Source organism: Microcaecilia unicolor, chromosome 4, assembly GCF_901765095.1.
Source record: "Microcaecilia unicolor chromosome 4, aMicUni1.1, whole genome shotgun sequence".
Lineage (NCBI taxonomy): Eukaryota > Metazoa > Chordata > Amphibia > Gymnophiona > Siphonopidae > Microcaecilia > Microcaecilia unicolor.
Window position 1 is genome coordinate 283981841 of NC_044034.1, and position 21695 is coordinate 284003535.

The following is a 21695-nucleotide window of genomic DNA, read 5'->3' on the forward strand; positions in this document are numbered from 1 at the left end:
GATAGATATCTGAAGATGGCATGCACAGAAGAAATGTCCAGTCTATATGAAATTGGAATTGGAATCTGTTAATGGTCTATGTATTGAGGAGCTCAGTATTTTCTCAACAGATTTGTTGTTTTTCCAATAACTTCAATTTGCATCTTTGATTCTTATCCCCAAGCCACGAATCCCCATCATTGTGGGAGAGAGAACCCTTTTGATGTTGATGTAAACAATGTTGAGGCTAAAGGAATTATTATGGCTACCTTTGATTTTTACCCCTACCAGTATCATGTTGAACTCAAACGTCCTGATATGGATAACCACACTTGCTGTACGATTTACACTCATTGATGGCCAAGCACAGCACCCTATTGTACCTACAAATTATGGTAAAATCCGTGGCACAAGAACACCCTTGCCCAATGAAATCCTAGGCCCTGTAGAACAATACTTAGGAGTGCCCTATGCCTCACCTCCTACTGGGGAGAGGAGATTCCAGCCTCCAGAACCTCCATCTTCCTGGACTGGGGTCAAGAATGCCACTCAGTTTGCTGCTGTCTGCCCTCAGTATCTGGATGAAAGGTCATTGCTTAATGACATGCTTCCAGTCTGGTTTACAGCCAACTTGGATACTGTGGTTTCCTATGTACAAGACCAAAATGAAGATTGTCTTTATTTGAATATATATGTACCCACAGAAGATGGTAAGTACTTTTTGAACATCTACATATAGCTTATAATAAGAACAATTTTAAAATAAAACTGCTTCTCAGATATCATTCTGTTTTCAAGTATGTGTAATGTAGACTGTTGACTTTAGTTCCAATCCATACATGTCTGTATGTACAGATACAGACATACAGTATTCTCTCTTCTGGAAGAATGTGTGGCTCAGTAGAGTCTCATTGACCCTCCCTCTGAGGATCAATAGTTTCTGTTATTGACCTAAATAATATTACAATGTATTTGTCTATGCCACTATTCTTCGTGCAGAAAAAACATATGTCTATTATGCACTTGTGTTTTTCTTGTTCTATTTCATTTTCCTCTTTTTTTTAAATTGCAGAAAAAGAAGGTTGAATAGATTTATCCTATTGATGACTAAGTTAAAAGCAAATTGTTTATGTTAGATGACAACTGTTTGTTATATTAGCTTTGTGATTTTGTTTTCTATGTTAATATATTTGTATACACAGAAAATGAAAAAAAAAGGAGTAGCTTCTTTGGATGAAATAGAACATCGCAATACATTTTGATATTTTATATGCAATAAGATGGTGATAAGCCTTAAAAATATTCTTTCACTTTTAGACAGTACTATGCAACAATTAAAATATGTAGGTATATTTTAATTTTATGTTTCTTTTTTTTTCTAAACTATTTTTCTTTTTAATTTGCATTCCTCTGTCTTCCAGTTTCAGTGGTCATTTGAGTCTTCAGGCATTGCTATAATATATGACTGAAATTAAAATGTCCTGTCTGATTACTTGCTTTTGAATTTTTATGGTGAAGATCTTTATCAATAATATATGATGTTATAAAACTTTAGTAGAGGGCAGCCCAGCCACTCAAGTCACTTATTCCAGTAGATGAAGGGGATGGGTTTGATTCCTGGCCCAGGTCTTCCACTGTCTAAATTGACAAGGCTGGAAATGCTACAGAGGCAGTGTTCACAGCTCATGGAAAGAGGGAGTCCTAGTCAATGGTGATGGTGATACATCTTCGCATTTCACTTTATTTGTTATACCATAAATAGTTTAAAGTATTTAAGCAGTTTACAATCCTCATAAATGAGGGAGGAAAGCAAAAGTTGGAAGAGAAACATAAGGCAACATTATCCCCTGGAGAATTGGGCACCGATATTTGAATGCCAATCCAGGATATGTGCCAAATTAAATTGCTAATTGGCACTAATCAGCACCAATTTGCTACTCTATAACAAAGTGTGACAAAAATCCTATAGCATGCAACCCAAAAGGGGGCGTGGCCATAGGAGGTGCATGAGTAGATTGGGGGTGTTCCTAAAATTTGTACCCCATGTTATGGAATACCTGGGATGTGTGCCCAAATTGGGAGCAAGGAATTACACCTGGTTTCAGCAGACACAAGTCCTGGCACCCAATTTGGGCTCTGAAATTGGCATACAATTCTATTCTATAGTGGCCACTCATCTTGGACTGCCCATTATAGTATAGTATTGAGTGCTGATTTTTTTCAGTACCAATTTTTTTTGTTCCATTTACTGAATCTAGCCCTATAAGGGAAAAGGAAATAGTATATAATAAACTAATTCAGCTAAGATACAGAAGTAGGATAGGATGTGTTAAACATCTCAAAGACATCAGTGATAAGTCTTATCAGGATGACCACAGACGTAGCTCCTATATATTGTGCGATATAACTGACTAGCTGCTAATTGGAGATATTCAGCGGTAATGTCCTAAATTAAGCCACTTAGCTATGTGGGTGCTGGTACTGGATATTGCTGGGATATATATAACCTGGGGCTCCTCCCTAGTGCTGCCCCTGACCTGCCCACTTTTTAGTTGGGCGGTCTGAGGGGATATTCAGAGGCACTCTCTAGTTACGTGCTGCTGAATATCCCCACTTAGGTGGCGGGAAGCGATTTATCAATTCCCTTGGTCTTTAATTACATTTTGTATCTATGGGAAACCACTAGGTACTGTGAATAGTGCCTTGGAAACTGCATGGTGATGGAGACAGATGTTTTCACATCTATTATCTATTTCAGAGCATGCATCCTTGTTAATAGCTACTACATTTCCTTCTTCATGTAAATAATTAAAAGTGAACAAACCTAGATTTTGCAATGCCTTCTAAAATAAGGATTTCACAAGTAGCATACTGAATGTAAATGCTTCAAATTATAATCCATAAAAATCTGATTACAGATATTATCTATCATTATAGAGCTTTTAGCAGGCAGAAGAAGTCATGTTGTTATGGAGACAGACCATGAAATTAGTTTTTGAAGCTGAGGATCTTAAAGTGACTAAGCATTCTAAGTTGCCGTTTGTAATTTTTAGTCATGTATGAAGGAGGGAAAACAGCTGTTAAGCTCTCATGCTGTTTGCAGAGGCTACTAAGTCCTTTGCCTAAATAGAAAGAAGAATTAAGGTACTTGACCCATTTAATGCATCTGATTGCCAGAGACACCTGAATTATTGTCTCTTTCCTTGCAACAGCTCTAGTCGCAATAATCATGCAGTCAGCATCTATGTTATATAAGTTGTTTGCCAATGCTAATACAGAAATCTATATAGCAAACAATTAGATTGAAAAACATAATGTCATTTATTATTAATATATATAAAAAAACAATCAGGCTTATTTTCGAAAGAGAAGGGCGCCCATCTTTCGAAACAAATCGGGAGATGGGCGTCCTTCTCCCAGGGTCGCCCAAATCGGCATAATCGAAAGTCAATTTTGGGCGTCCTCAACTGCTTACCGTTGCAGGGATGACCAAAGTTCACGGTGGGGGGGGGGGGGTGTCGGAAGTGGAGCGAAGGCGAGACTGGGCGTGCCTCGACCGATAATGGAAAAAAAGAAGGTTGTCCCTGACGAGCACTTGGCCGACTTTACTTGGTACATTTTTTGTTACGATCAAGCCTCAAAAAGGTGCCCAAACTGACCAGATGACCACCGGAGTTAGTTATATTTGGTAGTGTTTTCATTTATCACTTGCACTGATCCACTAAATTGAAAAATTTGGGGGGTGGTTTGAGGGAGAGTCCCAATAAAAGCAGCAGTGAAAACAGCTCAGCAGCTAGCAGCAGGATACACACTCCTAGAGTGACTCCTCATTCAGCTGCTTTTATTGAACTAATTTACTAACTATTAGGTAGGAGTGTTCTTTGGGACCCTAATAGTATAGCCTCTGACTCAGCCTCTAGAGAGATGAAATGTGGCCACATTGGATTGTGTTTTAAAGTGCCAAAGTGTTTTAAACTGATGATGTGTGTTCTGCTTTTGTGGAGTGCATTGCACCACTTGCAGATTTTTGTTTCCCTTTCTGGACTTCCCTTCAGTTTTAGCATCCGTATCTTGGCTTTATACAATCTAAATTTGGATGTCCATGCAATACAGATGTCTAAATTCTGGTTTCAGATATCTAAAACAAAAGCAGAGCTGAGGTCATTACAATACATTAACTGTTACAGTGTCAGGTAACTTGAAGCACCTATACTTTCAAGATGGGGAACTAAATAACTACAGTCAGTCATGCCAATAATTCAAAGTAGAACAATTGTTCGGTGTTAACTGCATGCCTGCCTTCCCGGAATGCTGGGAACACAGTTTAGACAGAGATTAGGCATTTAGTTGTAGCTGCTAATGAAAGTTATGTACCAAACCTTAACATCTTAGTAAATATGCCCATATATGTTCATTATGTCAGATTATCCAGTAGTAAGCTAAGAAGGATGATTTGCCAAGTCATTTATATGGGTAAGTATCAATTTTCACATGTAAATTATCTGCCTGAAAGTTGCTCTCAGTATTGCCCTCACAAATACAGGTAAACATATTTTTAGTTGCAGTCAGGAGAAAGGGTTTCTACAAATGTGTTTTGGATAGATGATTGGAAGAAAATGGCCCTTGTTTTAGAAGTCTTATTCAACATTAACCTATGTAAATACTAGCATTTATACATGTTTATTGTTTAAGAAACTTGATATACCGCATATATATTGAATAAATGTTGAAAACTTAATTTTTGAAAACTGAGATTTATACTTGCGAATCTGCAATCTGTGCATATGGTAAGGAAGTGTGATTTGGGTGGGACCAAAAATTAGACATATATTCCCCATTTCAGAAATCTGTGATCATGTTGGTCAATATTGGGATATACAGCTGCTCCTAAGTATGTATAGATTTCTTGTTTTAGGCAATGTTCTACAGGTGGGATTAGGGGAGGTCACCCCCTTAATCATCTAGTGTTTGCTCCCCTCAAAATCAATAGTGCCAAATGATTGTGACTTCTGTACTTACTTGGGAGCACATAGACATATAGATTTCCAAGATGGCACACATTCATGTCTATGTGTTGCCACTTATATCTGGGTTCTAAAATTCACTTACTCATGTAAGGGCCGACATTTAGATGTATATGTTGCCTAGTGTTTATTTTCTCAGAATCTGCCTTTGCTAATCAAGCAGCGGAAGCAGTGGCCCGTCTCATCTCTCTCTGGGCAAAGTTACATATGCCCTCCAAATATCTAGCTTTCCCAACGTTGAATCTGCTCATGACAGGCTTACACCATCAGGCAGTATGGACCCTTGTAATTAGAAAGGAACCCAGTATATAGTAGATATAATAAGATAGTTTATTACAATCTTACCAACGGTAATACAGGTAGGTTAAGCATTCACATAATGGAACCGCATATCATGGCACGTCCTCTCTCTCTAGCCTTCTGGAGTCTCCCTTCTCTGGTCTTCTTCTCCCCTTGTCTCCTTCTTCTTCTCGTCTCGTCTGAACTAATACTCCTCAAACTGCTCCTTATATACAATTTTGGCCCTATTCATTTCAATGGACCCCAGCTGTCTCAACATGGCTCCTGGTTCTTATCAGTTGATCAGAATGACTTCACATGTTCCCAAACCTTCCTGTAGCCCCCCCTTTGGATGTTCTCACATGGGGTGCAGCTGACCCAGTACTATCTCTACATAACCATAGCAACCCTTGCTTATGACGTCTTGAAGGTGCCAATCTCAGGATTGTTTATAGAGTAGATTGCCCCCACCCTTGCCAGCTCTCAATTACCTCATTTCAGCACTTGCCATAGTGAAATGTAACTGTGTCAAAGGTGATCTCTGATTTTTACAGGCTAGCTCTCTTTTGTATCAGAGATTATTCTGATTTTAAGAAGCCTAGCTCTTATTATGAGCCATTGGCCTGTATTTTACTGAGAGCAAGGGCTAGCATAACTCTTCATTCCCCTCTTGCCAGGCCCCTCAGAGGGGGCTGGCACACATGACTACTAGTGGGTCTGGCCGTCCTTTCCAGAGGGCTCTTAGAGTTCTGTGGGGGGGGGGGGGGGCGAATGTATAGGATTGAGGTGACAGGGGTGCTCTGGCACAATAAGGGACAAGGCCATAGCAAGAGTCAGTATGTGGATATATAATTATATGCTGGATGAAATGCAGCATTAGGTTTCCCCTTTTATCATAACCAAGGGGCCTAACTATCTTACACCCACCCCTCTAGGGCGGAGCTAGACTTGGAAACATGTGAATTCATTCAAATCTAGGTATCATATAATTAAATCAATAAGGTCAAGTGCATATGATTGTGATTGATTAATATATCAAGATTACAAAGCTGATGTTGGAAGGCAGGGGAAAGAAAAATTTCAATCAAAGTTTATCATTAGTCAAACTTTGAATGTGTAAATATAGCTAAAACTGGTGTTAATAGAGAACAAATATTTCATTTTAGCATTTAAAAAGGATTAATATTGGCCAAATAGTGAATAACTACTGAAAACTCATGCACATTATAATTACAAGTATTGCAAAGGGTAAGCTATGGGTGTCATAGGCCTACATTATATATGAAGGGCCTGCTGCTTAACTTGCAGTAGTCTTATAATTATGGGCAGGATAAAAGTTTTATAATTATCTTACTGCTAGGTGTAATGGATCTAGATCATATATGAAGGCATTGTTGAGTTATAGTGTTTTTGGAACATACAGAGGAACATAATCATCTTGTTCCTTTATACAGAATATGAAGCAAATATGTGTTAAAGAAATGAATTGATTTGCTTCACTTTCTCTTGATGAATAAGAAATCATCAACAGTAGTAGTTACCATTTAAGGTCCAGTGATGAAAGGTACAACAGTTTAAAAATGGAGAGAAAGCAATCTAAACCTGTCTATACAAATTAGCAAAATGTAACAAACTAGAAAGAAACATATGATAGTTCAATTAAACAGCATAAGCAGAATAAATATCTTCCTTAATAAAAAGAGGTACACTTGCGTTACAGGCATTAAAGTAAAAATAGGAAAAATAAATAGCAGTGGTCCTACATTTATGGTGGAAATGTAGTTTGTCTTGTACTGAGAGTAGTAACAAGGAGGCTTAAAACAAACCTCTGAACATAGGGAATAATGTACCAGACAACAGTATCAACACCTGATTTAGTAGCTAATTCTGTAGGCTAAGGCAAAAAGGTCTTATAATGCCTTTATAATGGAACCTATCAGTGCCAATATTATTGAGAATGTAATTACAAAAATGATTTCTGGCTTTAAATTGATCAAGTACCCATCTTGATAGTGACAACAGAGGATGAAAAAACCAAGGATGCCACCCACTTTAACCAATGCTGTAAGTGACATACCAAAAAGATACAGGTTCTCTGTTAGAGGGGCTGATTATTGGATGTGTAATCTGTTAATTTTAATTTGTCCACATCCCTAGAAAATTTCAAAGTTATCAAACAAAACAAATGATGATTCGCATTGTCAGGAATTATAAAATTAAATAGAATTAAAAAGGGCAAGTAATGATTATTTTTGTGATTATTACTATGTATACTGAAAAAACCTGTGAGTCTTTTCAAATGTATAATAGATTAGTCCTGGAAACAAAAAAATTTGGAATAATATAAGTACAACAAGTCCCAATACAGTCGTTGGAGTACAGAGTACAGTGTCCTCTTGTAGGTAGCTGGACTTGTGTCACATGGTTCCACGTGAAAGATGGCAAGTGCAGTAGTAGGCTCTCTTTGATGTGCAATGTTCCGTTCAGGTAAGGTGATAATGTCTGTAGTTGTCAGATGCTTGGAAAATGTTCTTTTAGTCCATCAACTTGAAGTGGTGGCGGAGGCTGCAGAACCAGTGGTAACTGCTGAGCTGGTGGGGATGGTTTGAAAGGGACTGAATCAGGAGCCTTGTAGATGCGGATGTCTTTTATGGGGTCCCAGGAGGTGTGGTCTTGCAACTTGACTAATTTGGAAGGGTCCTACGTAAATAGGGATGACTTCCCTATGAGGAAAGGCTAAAGTGGCTAGGGCTCTTTACCTTGAAGAAGAGACAGCTGGGGGGGGGGGGGGGGGGTAATGATAGAGATCTATAAAATATTGAGTGGAACAGGTAGACGTGAATCACTTGTTTACTCTTTCCAAATATACTAGGACTAGGTGGCACACAATTAAACTAAATAGTGAATTTAAAACAAACCAAAGAAAATATTTCTTCACTCAATGTATACTTAAACTCTGGAATTCTCTGCCACAGAATGTGGTAAAAGCAGTTATCTTAACAGGGTTTTAAAAAGGCTTGGATAACTTCCTAAAAGAAAAGTCCATAGGCCATTATTACATTGAACTTGGGAAAATCCACTGCTTTATTTCTAGGATAAACAGCTTAAAGTTGGTTTTACTGTTCTGGGATCTTGCCAGGTACTTGTGACCTGAATTGGCCACTGTTGAAAACAGGATACTGAGCTTGATGGACCTTCGGTGTGTCCCAGTATGGCACCAGTTATAGATATTGCCCTTTACATATGTTATTTTACAAAGAAATCTACTCACTCATATAAAGTAAGTGCAAGAGTATTTAGGTCATTTAAAGTCATGGTTATTATTATGTATTTAGATTTTGCTCACACCTTTTTCAGTAGTAGTTCAAGGTGAGTTACATTCAGGTACACTGGATATTTCTCTGTCCCAGGTACAAATCTAAGTTTGTACCTGAGGCAATGGAGGGTTAAGTGACTAGCCCAAGATCACAATGAGCAGCAGTGGGATTTGAAGCGGCCAGTGCTCTAACCACTAGGCCATTCTTCCACCCCTCCCCCCCCTCTCTCTCTCTATGAAAATTGGCAAAGTATTCCCAGACTTTGCCCCAGAGCCGACAGTCTGAATATTGCTTTCTGAAAGTGCACATTTTGATAATGCTTATAATAGTCTTCAACTCAACAGCAAAGCATGTCATGCATATTTCTCAATATATATACTTTGGAAGAAAGACAGGAGAGAGGGGATATGATAGATACATTGAAATACATCTGTGGCATTAATATACAGGAGGTGAGTCTCTTTCAAATGAAGGAAAACTCTGGAAAGAGAGGGCATAGGATGAAGTTAAGAGGTTAAAGGCTCAGGAGTAATCTAAGGAAATAACTTTTTCACAGAAAGGGTGATAACCACGTGGAACAGTTTCCCAGTAGAGGTGGTGGACTGTGTCTGAATTTAAGAAAGCATGGGACAGGCACTTGGGATTTCCAAAGGAAAGAAATATGGTTGCTGTGGATAGTCAGAATGGATGGGGTATTTGACTCTTATCTGCCGTCATGTTTCTGTTTATCTTTATTTTGTTGAATGATCATGTTATTGTTTCTTTGAATTTAGCCTACTATCTGACAGTGTGACAAAATAAAAAAACAAAACAAAAAAACCCCACCAGTTGTTAAAATAAAAAATGTGTAAACTGTACATGCATCAGTGCCACCAAAATTCTCAACTAGATGTTAATAATAAAGGAACATTATTCACTGCCAAGGACTTGTGGTCAGTTTTCAAAGGAAAACGGTGCAGGGGGTTTCATTTTCAAAATTGTTTAGAAGATATACTGTATGGGTATATATGTGCCGGTACAATTTACTCCTACATGATCTGCAGTCAGTGGAATGGGGACAAAGCATTACATGCATTTCAAAATGTGAATGTATGTATGTAGTTTACTCTCCTGAACTAAACGTATCCCTGGAAGAGATTTTAAAAAATCAGATTATACCTAAGGGTAGCGCTTTTAGCTTGTGGTGGAAATTAGCTGGTGGTAAATGCCAAGATACCCATAGGAATATAATGGACATCTTGGTGTTTCCGCCAGCTAATTTCTACCGTGAGCTAAAAACGCTACCGAGGCTTAGTAAAAGACCAATTAAGAGTGTTGTGAAAGTTTGCACATATCACATATACCCCCGGATTATATATATGGTGCCCAGATTTACGGGCTCAAATTTGTGAGCACATCCAAAATGCATGTGCACTTTGAGTGACAAGCAGTGGCGTAGCCAGAGAGCCAGTTTTGGGTGGGCCTGAGCCCAAAGTGGGTGGGCACAAAATTTTCTCTGCTCCGCTCTCCCTCCACCACTATTCCCACCATTTCTCCCTCCTCTCCACCCCTATGTCTACCATTTCTCCCCCTCCCCACCTATCCCCTCTGTATGCAGCATGTGTCCCTCCCCTCCACCTCTTACACAGCCAAGACTTCTCCCTTCCTCACCCCTCCACCCCTTTGCTGCATCTCCCTCACCCACCAACCAAGCCTCATCTTTCCATCTTCCCTCCCCCCTGTGCAGCATCTTTCTTTCCATCTTCCCTTCCCCCTGTGCAGCTGCAGCATCTCACCCTCCTTGCAGGCCCGCCCAGCAGCAAAGTTCCTGACGGCGATTCCAGTCTCAGCGATTTCCACACGCTGCCTGCCGGCTGCCGCTCAACAATCTCCTCGCACTACTAAGCGCTAACCCGGAAGTCTCTCCTGCAGAGGAGAGACTTCCGGGTTAGCGCTTAGTAGCGCAAGGAGATTGAGCGGCAGCCGGCAGGCAGTGTGTGGGAATCGCTGCAACTGGAATCGCCATCAGGAACTTTGCTGCTGGGCGGGCCTGACCCAAAATTGGGTGGGCCCAGGCCCACCGAGGCCCGCCCGTGGCTACGCCCCTGGTGACAAGGCCTTAACAATCAATAATTGAAGTTAATTGGCATTCATTAAAATCTGCACATGCATCTGGCTGCATGTTATTCTACAAAGCAGGGCACCAAACTCTACTAGCGCATAAATAGTCAAAGCTCTCTACAGCCTAAGCCAGATTACTATATGCGGGACTCAGCAAACCTTTAAGCTTTGTTTTTTTTATACCATTCATTTTCTAATTACAGGGGATCTCTAATTTTAAAATGAATGATATAAAAAACAAAGCTTAATGTTTGCATATGTGTCTGTCAAGTGGTGCTTAGATGGCAGCTCTGGCTATTGGGCTCATTTTCGAAAGAGAAGGACGCCCATCTTTTGACACAAATCGGAAGATGGACGTCCTTCTCCCAGGGTCGTCCAAATTGGTATAATTGAAAGCCGATTTTGGATGTCCCCAATTGCACTCCGCTGCAGGGACGGCCAAAGTTCACAGGGGCATGTCGGAAGCGTAGCGAAGGCTGGACTTGGGTGTGCCTAACACTTGGACGTCCTTGACTATAATAAAAAAAAAAAAGAAGGACGTCCCTGATGAGCACTTGGGCATTTTCACCTGGATCTGTTTTTCTTATGACTAAGGCACAAAAAGGTGCCCAAAATGACCAGATGACCACCGGAGAGAATTGGGGATGACCTCCAGTTACTCCCCCAGTGGTCACTAACCCCCTCCCACCCTCAAAAAACATCTTTAAAAATATTTTGTGCCAGCCTCTATGCCAGCCTCAGATGTCATACTCAGGTCCGTGACATAAACATTGCAATCTAATCAAAAACATATTTATTCTGAATATAAAAAAAAGGTTGTTACATATATATAATACAGATAAACACAATCGCAATGTACATATAAAAGTATTTGGACATGTCTGGTAATTCCTGTGAATAGTATTAAAAATAATAATATCACAAATATAAAAAATCATTATGCATACTTTATAATAACAGAAAAATTCAAGAGATATGTCTTTAAAGAGACAACATTAGTATCGAAGACACCCAAAGGGACATAAGATCAGGTTTTAGAAAAACAAACACAACATGCAACCATGAAATAAAGCTACCCAGCTTACCACACAGATCTTGTCTCAAACTATGTGGAGCTGCCACTAATGTTACTGAATACAAAAGAGGAAAATTAAAAAATATGTGAGTTTGATGAAGAAATAAAGAATAATAAATATAAAAAATGATCAAAAGCAGTTTGACATCAATGTTTGCCCTTATACTCACAAATACCAAATTCATGTACCCAAACAAAACATGCAATCCTTGGATAAATTAGCGCTATATACTGTGAATAAGCAAACAAAAAATGATCCATCTCACATGAACAATCCAAATTAAGGATAGGTGCGTATAAAAACAGTCACACGGTTTAAGAAAACTTTATTGGTACAAACATTCTTCTGATGCTTCTAAAATATTGCTCTGTGACTGCTGAAAGTGTGACAGAAAGTGATGCTGAAGTAGCAGGAGTGCTGTGCATTTAAAAATGCATATTAAAATGTCAACCTTGTAGAAGAATAGTGCCAATAATATAATATCTTCCAATACTTCTGAAGTACGTTCTGTGTTAAAACCCGTGTCGCTTATCAGTGCACATTTAACCAGGAAACTACTTACCAGAGCAGTATAAACCAAGTCAAAATTTGAGATATGATAGAGGTCTATAAGATAATGAGTGGAATGGAACGGGTCGATGTGGAGCATCTGTTTACGCTTTCCAAAAATACCAGGACAAGGGGGCATGCGATGAAGCTGCAGTGTGGTAAATTTAAAACGAATCGGAGGAAATGTTTCTTCGCTCAACGCGTAGTTAAACTGGAATTCGCTGCCGGAACAGGTGGTTAAGGCGGTTAACTTAGCGGACTTCAAATAAGGGTTGAATGGCTTCCTGGAGGAAAAAGCCATAGAATGTTATTGAATGGATGAGGGAATAATACAGTATTTCTAGGATGGGTAGGACAAATTGCTTCTTCTTTTGGCCGATGTCAGTGACAGGGTGCTGGGCTCGATGGACCCTTGGTCTGTCCCAGCATGACGATGCTTATGTACTTATGTACTTATCTTCTACTACTACTACTTATCATTTTTATAGCACTACTATTCATACACAGCGCTATATACTTGAACATGAAGAGACAGTCCCTGCTCGACAGAGCTTACAATCTAATCAGGACAGACAAATAGGACAAATAAGGGATAAGGGAAATACTAAGCTGGGAATGATAAAACAGACATGGGTACTGAACAAGTGAACAGGGTTTAGGTCATCAAAAAGTTGGGCTTTTAGCCTAGATTTGAAGGCAGCCAGAGATGGAGCTTGACATACTAGCTCAGGAAGTCTATTTCAGGCAGCAAGATAAAATGAACAGAGTCTGGAGTTGGCAGTGGAGGAGAAGGGTACAGATAAGTGAGATCTACCCAATGAATGGAGTTCCCAGGGAGGAGTGTAGGGAGAGATAAGAGTGGAAAGGTTCTGAGGAGCTACACAGTGAATGCACTTGTAAGTCAGTAAGAGGAGTTTGAATTGTATGAGGAAATGGATAGGGAGCCAATGAAGTGACTTGAGGAGAAGGCTAATATGAGCATAGCGACACTGGTGGAAGATAAGTCACGCAACAACATTTTGAACAGATTGAAGGGGAGAGAGAGATGGCTTAGTGGGAGACCTGTGAGAAGCAAATTGCAGTAGGCTAAGTGATAGGTGATAAGTGTGGATAAGGGTTTTGGTAGTGTGCTGAGAAAGATAAGGACAAATTTTGGTGATATAGAGAAAGAAATGAGAGGTTTTAGCAGTCTGTCGAATATGTGCAGAGAAAGAGAGAGAGGAGTCAATGATGACCCCAAGATTATGAGCTGATGAGACTGGGAGGATGAGAGTGTTAGCCACAGAGAATGGGGGAAGAGGAGAGGTGGGTTTAGGGGGAAAGATAAGAAGCTCAGTTTTGGTCATGTTTAGTTTCAGGTGGAAGTTAGACATCCAGGCAGCAATGTCAGACAGGCAGGCTGATACATGGGCCTGGATTCCTGCTGACATTTCTGGTGTGGAGAGGTAGATTTGGGAGTCATCAGCATAAAGGTGATACTAAAAACCATGGGATGAGATCAGAGCACCAAGGGAAGAAGTATAGATGGAGAAAAGAAGAGATCCCAAGACAGAGCCCTGAGGTACAGCAACTGATAGTGGGATAGAAGTGGAAAATGATCCACAAGAGTATACACTAAAAGTGTGATGAGAGAGATAAGAAGAAAACCAGGAAAGAACAGAGCCCTGAAGTCCAAGTGAGGACAACGTATCAAGGATTAGGTGGTGGAAACAAAAACAGTAACGGAATTCAAACATGCGTGGGATAAACATAAACGAATCCTGTTCAGATGGAATGGATCCTAAGGAGCTTAGCCGAGATTGGGTGGCAGAGCAGGTGGCGGGAGGCGGGGATGGTGCTGGGCAGACTTATACAGTCTGTGCCAGAGCGGGTGCTGGGAGGCGGGGCCGGTGGTTGGGAGGCGGGGATAGTGCTGGGCAGACTTATACGGTCTGTGCCAGAGCGGGTGCTGGGAGGCGGGACGGGTGGTTGGGAGGCGGGATAGTGCTGGGCAGACTTATACGGTCTGTGCCAGAACCGGTGGTGGGAGGCGGGGCCGGTGGTTGGGAGGCGGGGATAGTGCTGGGCAGACTTATACGGTCTGTGCCCTGAAAAGGACAGGTACAAATCAAGGTAAGGTATCTTGTTGGGCAGACTGGATGGACCGTGCAGGTCTTTTTCTGCCGTCATCTACTATGTACTATATATATATATATATATATATATATATATATATATATATATATATATAAAAGATTGAACTGCATATATATTTGAAACTTCTATATCAGTTAAAATATTGTCATGCCTACTGTCCAATAGAAGTATTTATCTCAGTCCTGCAGACACGAAAAAAACACGAGGAAAACTGCCAAAGTGAAGAAATGAGCACATGTGCAAAAGTACTCAAATAAGAAAAGAGAAACTATCACAAAGTGATGTGATACGTTGCATTTTATTGATGCACTAATATAAGGTGTTCCTGGTGTACGTGATTAATTCATCATTTACTTCAAGCCCAGCTTTAAGTAAACAATCTTATAAATTTCATGCAAGAAAACTTTAACATAAATGGCACCATGCTACCTTCTGCAAAACAGAGCTATATACAGCATTAAAGAAAACACTTTTCCAAAAATCATTGATGCCACTTTTTTTTTCAAAATTTTAACCAGAAGAGTAAAAAAAAAAGATATATACTTTTGTGAATTCCAATAGGTCTCATTATTCCAAAAACTCCTGATGGGTAGTTTTATAATTAAATCCATGATACAATAAAAAAGAAATTAAAATGAATTAAAAATAGCTATATTCCATGGTGCATGCTGTGATAATTATAGTAAAATATCACATATAAAAAAAAAATCTATCTTCCAATGAATTAAAAAACAATAAAATAATGGTAAACAGTTCATAATGGTAAACAGTTCATAAAAATACTGCCAAGTTCAATTCTGCATTTAGTCCAGCTATAGATACAGTATCTAATTCAAAGATAAGCCTTTGTTCTTAATAATAATATATATCAATATTCCTACCGCTTCAACCTAAAAACACCTTCTGCAATACAGCAGATTTCAAATCAGAAAAAGTATGGAGAAGTCAATACAATGCTTAACTAGTGGTGCGGCTACATTACTCTTCCTAATTTTGCTCCTATGCTTTATCATCCTAGTTTTGACTCTTCTCATTGCCTTCCCTACATAAATCAGTTTGTGTGGGCACAGAATTATATATACTACCTTTTCTGTATTACAATTAGACAGGTGTTTCAATGAGTAATCCTTCTTGGTGCGTGGGTGGACAAAAGCTTATATAGATAATGAAGATGGGCACACAGAGCAGGAACCACACGGTAAATGGCCCTGTTGTGATGCTGGTGTTAGTAGGCAGACTGCAGATGGTGCTACAATCTCCTTAATATTTTTGTCATGTGTATAGGCTAATGTCAGTCTCTTGTTTTGGAAGCACTTATCAGTGCCAGTTCTTTAATAATATCTTATGTACATCTCCAGCCAGGTTAGAAAATTGAGGTTGCATATTATATCAGGGCATGGTTTGAGCGTACAGATAAAAGATCATCTCTATCTACAGCCAATGCTTTCTTCAGACCTTTATCAATACAGTCCGATGGGTACCTTCACTCTTTGAATCTTCTCGCCATTGGTGTCACTTTTTGGTAGAACTCAAAGTCACTGCAAAGTCTTCTCAAATGAAGAAATAGAGAGTATGGTAAATTCTGTTTTAGACTCCTGTTGTGAAAGCTCTCAAAATGCAAAAAATGATTCTTCTCTGTAGGTTTTCTATAGATGGTGGTCGAGAATCCAAACATGTTCTTTACAATCATAATATCCAGAAAGGGGATTTTATTTGGATCAAATTGCATTGAAAAACATAGATTTTAATCCAGGGAATTCAACCAGATGTGAAAATCTCTCAATCTGTTGATACTACCCTTCCAAAGGACCAATACATAGTCAATGTATCTCTTCCAAAGACTCACTTCTTCCATAAATGGATGCGACTCCAAAAACTTGTTTTCAAAAAGGGCCACATAGAGAATGGCTATATCTGGGCCATTGTTGCCCCCTCTGCTGTTCCCTTTACATGTTTGTAAAAACAGCCTTGAAAACAAAAATAGTTCTCTTTTAAGGTTATTGGGGCCATCTCTACTATAAAAGGTATAGGAATCTTGGAGCTGTCTGTCCTATCTTGTAGAATATCCATGATGGTATTCATGGTCTGTTCCTGTGATATAGTCATATACAAATCTTCTAAGTCAAAAGTTACCAAAATGAGGTTGGTCAAGTCTCCACAAAAGTAATCTAATATACATAACATGGAGGGGCATAATCGAATGAAAACGTCTATCTCCATGGGCGTTTATCTCCGAGAACGGGTCCGTGAAGGGGCGGACCGAACCGTATTTTCGAAAAAAATAGACGTCCATGTTTTATTCGACAATTTGTGAGCTTGGTGTTTTTGTTTTTCAGTGATAATGGAAAATGAAAGCGCCCAGCTCAAAAACAAATAAATCCAAGTCATTTGTTTGTGGGAGGGGCCAGGATTCGTAGTGCACTGGTCCCCCTCACATGCCAGGACACCAACCGGGCACCCTAGGGGGCACTTTTACAAAAACAAATAAAAAGGTAAAAGAGCTCCCAGGTGCATAGCACCCTTCCCTTGGGTGTTGAGCCCCCCAAATCCCCCTCAAAACCCACTGCCCACAAGTCTACACCATTACTATAGCCCTAAGGGGTGAAGGGGGGCACCTACATGTGGGTACAGTGGGTTTGGGGGGGTTGGACGACTAAACATTAAGCAGCACAATTGTAACAGGTAGGGGGGGATGGGCCTGGGTCCACCTGCCTGAAGTCCGCTGCACCCCCTAACAACTGCTCCAGGGACCTGCATACTGTTGCCAGGGAGGTGGGTATGATATTTGAGGGTGAAAATAAAAAGTTGTGAAACATCATTTTTTTGTGGTGGGAGGGGGTTAGTGACCACTGGGGGAGTCAGGGGAGGTCATCCCCGATTCCCTCTGGTGGTAATCTGGTCATTTAGGGCACTTTTTGGGGCCTTATTCGTGAAAAAACAGGGTCCAGGAAAAGTGCCCTAAATTCTAGCTACAAACGCATACTTTTTTTCAATTATCGGCGAAAGGTGCCCATCTCTGTTCGGGTGATAACCACGCCCCAGTCCCGCCTTCACCACGCCTCTGACATGCCCCCGTCAACTTTGTATGCTTCCGCGATGGAGTGCAGTTGAAAACGTCCAAGTTTGGCTTTCGATTATACTGCGTTATTCGTTTTTGGGAGATAAACGCCTATCTCCCGATTTAGGTCGCAATATAGGCGTTTTTGTCTTTCAATTATAAGCTGGATAGTAACATAGTAGATGACGGCAAGAAAAGACTTGCACGGTCCATCCAGTCTGCCCAACAAGATAACTCATATGTGCTAATTTTGTGTATACCCTACTTTGATTTGTACCTGTGCTCTTCAGGGCACAGACCGTATAAGTCTGCCCAGCACTATCCCCGCCTCCCAACCACCAGCCCCGCCTCCCAACCACTGGCTCTGGCACAGGCCATATAAGTCTGCCCAGCACTATCCTTGCTTCCCAACCACCAGCCCCCGCCAGGTTCCCACCACCGGCTAATATATTGGTTACATGAGAGCAATCCCACAAATAGGATTTTAATAAAGATATGAAAGATCTCAGGAAAGTGTCCACAAAATTTGTTAGGGTTCTAGGATGGAACCAATAGCAGACACAATTGGTCATCCTGGAGGATTCCTAAAACTTTTATGAAACTTGGGTACCATATAAATTGTTTGCAAAACTGGGGAATCTGTGATGAGAAAGTCCTTCTTTTTCTGTTTCAAGAAACCAGAGTTGAAACCAAAATTCATCCAAAACTGATCTCTTCTCTCAGTTCCTCAGTGGGGTCTTCATCAAGTATACAATAAAATGTAGTATCTGATAGTTATCTATTGACTTCCTGAACGTAATCCTCTGCATTCATAATGACAATACCTCCACCTTTGTCAGCCGGCTTTATGACAGTATCTTCATTTTGTTTAAGAGATTCTTTAATGCCATATTTTCAGCTTTATAAAGATTGAAAAATGTCCTCTTCTTTTTTGTTTTCAAGGCTTAATAAGTCTTTTAATACGCACTGATTGAAGCTGAGATGAGTGGATCAGTTGCGCCTGGAGGTATCCATTTAGACTTCCATTTGACTCCAGATATATCATTGTTGGGTGATGTCTGCTCAGCAAAAAGATGTTGAATTTTAAGTTTTCTCTCAAATCAAAACAAATCTATTCTTGTTTGTAACAGATCATATGTTTTTGCTGGTACAAACTTGTCTGATACTGTTTCTAAAACAGCACTGTAGAAAGGAAAGTTTGGTAAATACTGCTATTAGTTTGCTTAAATGTTATAAAATAAAAATTACTTTTAACATTAAATTCCATGGTTTGGCATAGAGTTTATTTGGGGAAATCGCCGTGACATATTTTAATATTATTTTCTTTAAGTGTAAAACCTTGTTCTGCCACCTGAAGGTATACACTAGTTCATAGGAGCCAACTTTTCAAAATTATTGGGGGTGCTAAGCCCAATGAAAATAACCCCTCCCTGACACATACAAGGAAATTTCTCAATATTGGGGGTGCTCAAGCACCCACAGCACCCACAGAGTCGGCTCCAATGCACTAGTTACAAATGTAAATCATATATTTTATAAAATATACCATTAAGATGTTATGGATGGGCAGACTGGACGAGCCATATGGTCTTTTTCTTCCCTTATTTTTCTTTGTTTTAATGGAAATAATGATTCAGTTTAGCAGTGCTTTGGATAAAAGAGAGGCATTAAACATGACCGTAAGGTTATAGGGTGTGGAGGATGATATACGTTCCACCAAGGAAGAGAGAAAAAGAAGGAACAGGAGAAGAGGATCTGAGAGAAAGAAGAGGTTTTTTCCTCCACTATGTTAAGGTGCTGCTGATGTCAAACAAGCAGGGTGAGATTTGGGACTGTTTTTTGGTGAAAAAGTTTTATAGGTATAACCCAGGTCTTGCCCAGTTCTAGATCCAGTCACAGGCCACAAAAGAATTTCACTATCTCACTCACTTCAAGTCTCACTGTCTTCGCTTACAAGCTGGCCAATCATACCACACACCTCAATTCAAGTCCACTTGCAGTGGAGCTGAGGGTAGGTCAATGATCCAGAATAGCGATCCGGGGGGTTGGGAGACACTTTACCAGTTCTGGGTTCCACTTGGCTCTTCAGTCTAGGAACCATGCAGCACTCCAAAGGCGTAATAAAAAACTAAATTTTTATTTTCAACTTCCATAACAGGTAGATAGAAATGTGAATCGATCTTCAACTAAATTATCCTCTAGCTTCAGTCATTCTGTGGGGAGCACATTTACCACTTTCTTTATGGACATATGCACAGGGATATATCAGGGCTATTTACATATAGACAAATGCTCCTGTCCATGCCTATCCTGGGAGGCAGTACTAAATCCCAAAGGCTGTTTTCTCCTCTCTCAATTGAATTATCTCCAGCGGGCTCAGACCCCTCACTGTATGACCCTTCTCCAACCGTGATCTCTCTCTAGATCCACCCTGGGCTTGGGACTGAACTTTCCCTGACTCCAATCCTACTGCTCCTGGGCTGGGACCCTTCTTTGCCAACTCATAGAAGTATTAGTACACCGGTTGCCACTTTATGGAGTAGTCCCCTCCTTGTAAGCCAAAAGTTATATTCCTTCCAACAGGATTCCCCTCTCTGCTCCTGATCTATTGGCAGGGGATTTTTAGACAGCCAAAAGACCATCCCCCCCCCCGATATTTAACTAGTCAGAATGGCTGTTGACCAGTTGAATCAGCTATCTCGCACTGAATATCCCAGGTTGGCGACTAGTAGATAGACAGTTATATTGGCTGATATAACCGGCTATCCACTGATTTTAAAAGCCAAAAATAAACTGGATATAAAATACTGGTCACCGGAAATGGCCCGACATTGAATATCCAGTTTTAGTGCTGACCATGGGAGTTAGCTGGTCTAACTCCCATGGTCTGAATATCGGTCTCCATTTGCTCTCACTTGTAACTACTTTAACTAACCCCTAACTCTTCCCAAAACCTATCACTCACCCCAACATGGGCACTACCTTTCTGCATTTTATTCCAAAAACCCTCCCATGAGCCAGGCTTCGCCCAACCCAGAGACCTCCCAGTCACTCCCCCTAGTGACTCTCTACCAGGGATCACTCCCTTCAGTAATCCCAACCTAACTAGGGATTATAAAGGGTAAAATTATACAACAGGGTGCCCACTTTAGACACTTATTATGGTACGTACTTTATGCCTATTCTATAAAGAAAAGTAAATGGCTACTCATTGTTTCAGTTCTGATATGTACATCTTTTCTAATTTCTGCCTCTAGATATGTTTTTTAGTATAATAAATAGTTGCCATCTCATTGTCCTTTTCTGTTTTGTTTTATTTCAATTTATTCCCTTTAAAGTGGACTAACATGGTAACCACACTAATTTATATAAAATAGTCCAAATATTTTGTTTTTCGAGCATTGATTAATACTTCCAAGATGTAGAGAATCCAGTTTTTCTTAACATGTTCTATACTGAAGTATAAACCTGACTTGGACCATTATAATATTCATCAACTGAATATCATCAGTTTTTCAACAAGCCATAAAACATTTCTTGTGAAAGCACCACCAGTGTAACCAGTGCTTTTTTTGTAGAAAAAAAGGTGCCGGTACTCATTATGGGCGGGGTCACCACATATGGCTCCACCCCTATGATAGCCACACCCACATTAACCACACCCCCTATACCAGCCATGGCGCATATAAACAGACATCATTGAAAATATTACAGTACTATAGGAGAAAAAAATAACGTGATTTGCTAAGTAGTAGCAGTAAATAAGACAGCCAATGTAAATTCTCAAATTGGACATATTACAAACACTAAAATGAAAATAAAATGATTTTTTTCTACCTTTGTTGTCTGGTGACTGTTTTTCTTTCCATATTGGTCCCAGTCTGTGATTCTCCTTTCCTTTGTTTTCGCTTAACTCTTCTGTGCCATTTGTCATTTTTTGTCTCCTTTTTCTTTGCTTTCTTCAATATTTTTCAGGCTCTCTCTCTGTCCAGATTTAATTCATTCTTACTATCCATTCTTTAATTTCCTTCATCTACCCGTGGCTTTTCATCTTTTCCTCACCCTTGTTCTCCCCATGCCCCTTCCTCTTATTCTCCAATCTTTCTCTATTCCCCTTTTCCATCCAGCAGCTCTGCTTTCTCTCCCCATCCTTCCAGTGTCTCCCCTATTTCTTTCT

At 40.0% G+C, this 21695-nt stretch overlaps 1 protein-coding gene across 1 annotated transcript in view; it reads left to right on the top strand.

The window, feature by feature from the left end:
* Positions 1-209: 209 nt before the first annotated feature.
* The window catches only part of NLGN4X (neuroligin 4 X-linked), a 316551-nt gene continuing 295065 nt past the window's right edge, over positions 210-21695 (top strand). Inside the window, 1 exon segment of the mRNA XM_030199591.1 lies at positions 210-689. Within this exon segment, the coding sequence (XP_030055451.1) occupies positions 218-689 (472 nt within the window). The 5' untranslated portion in view covers positions 210-217.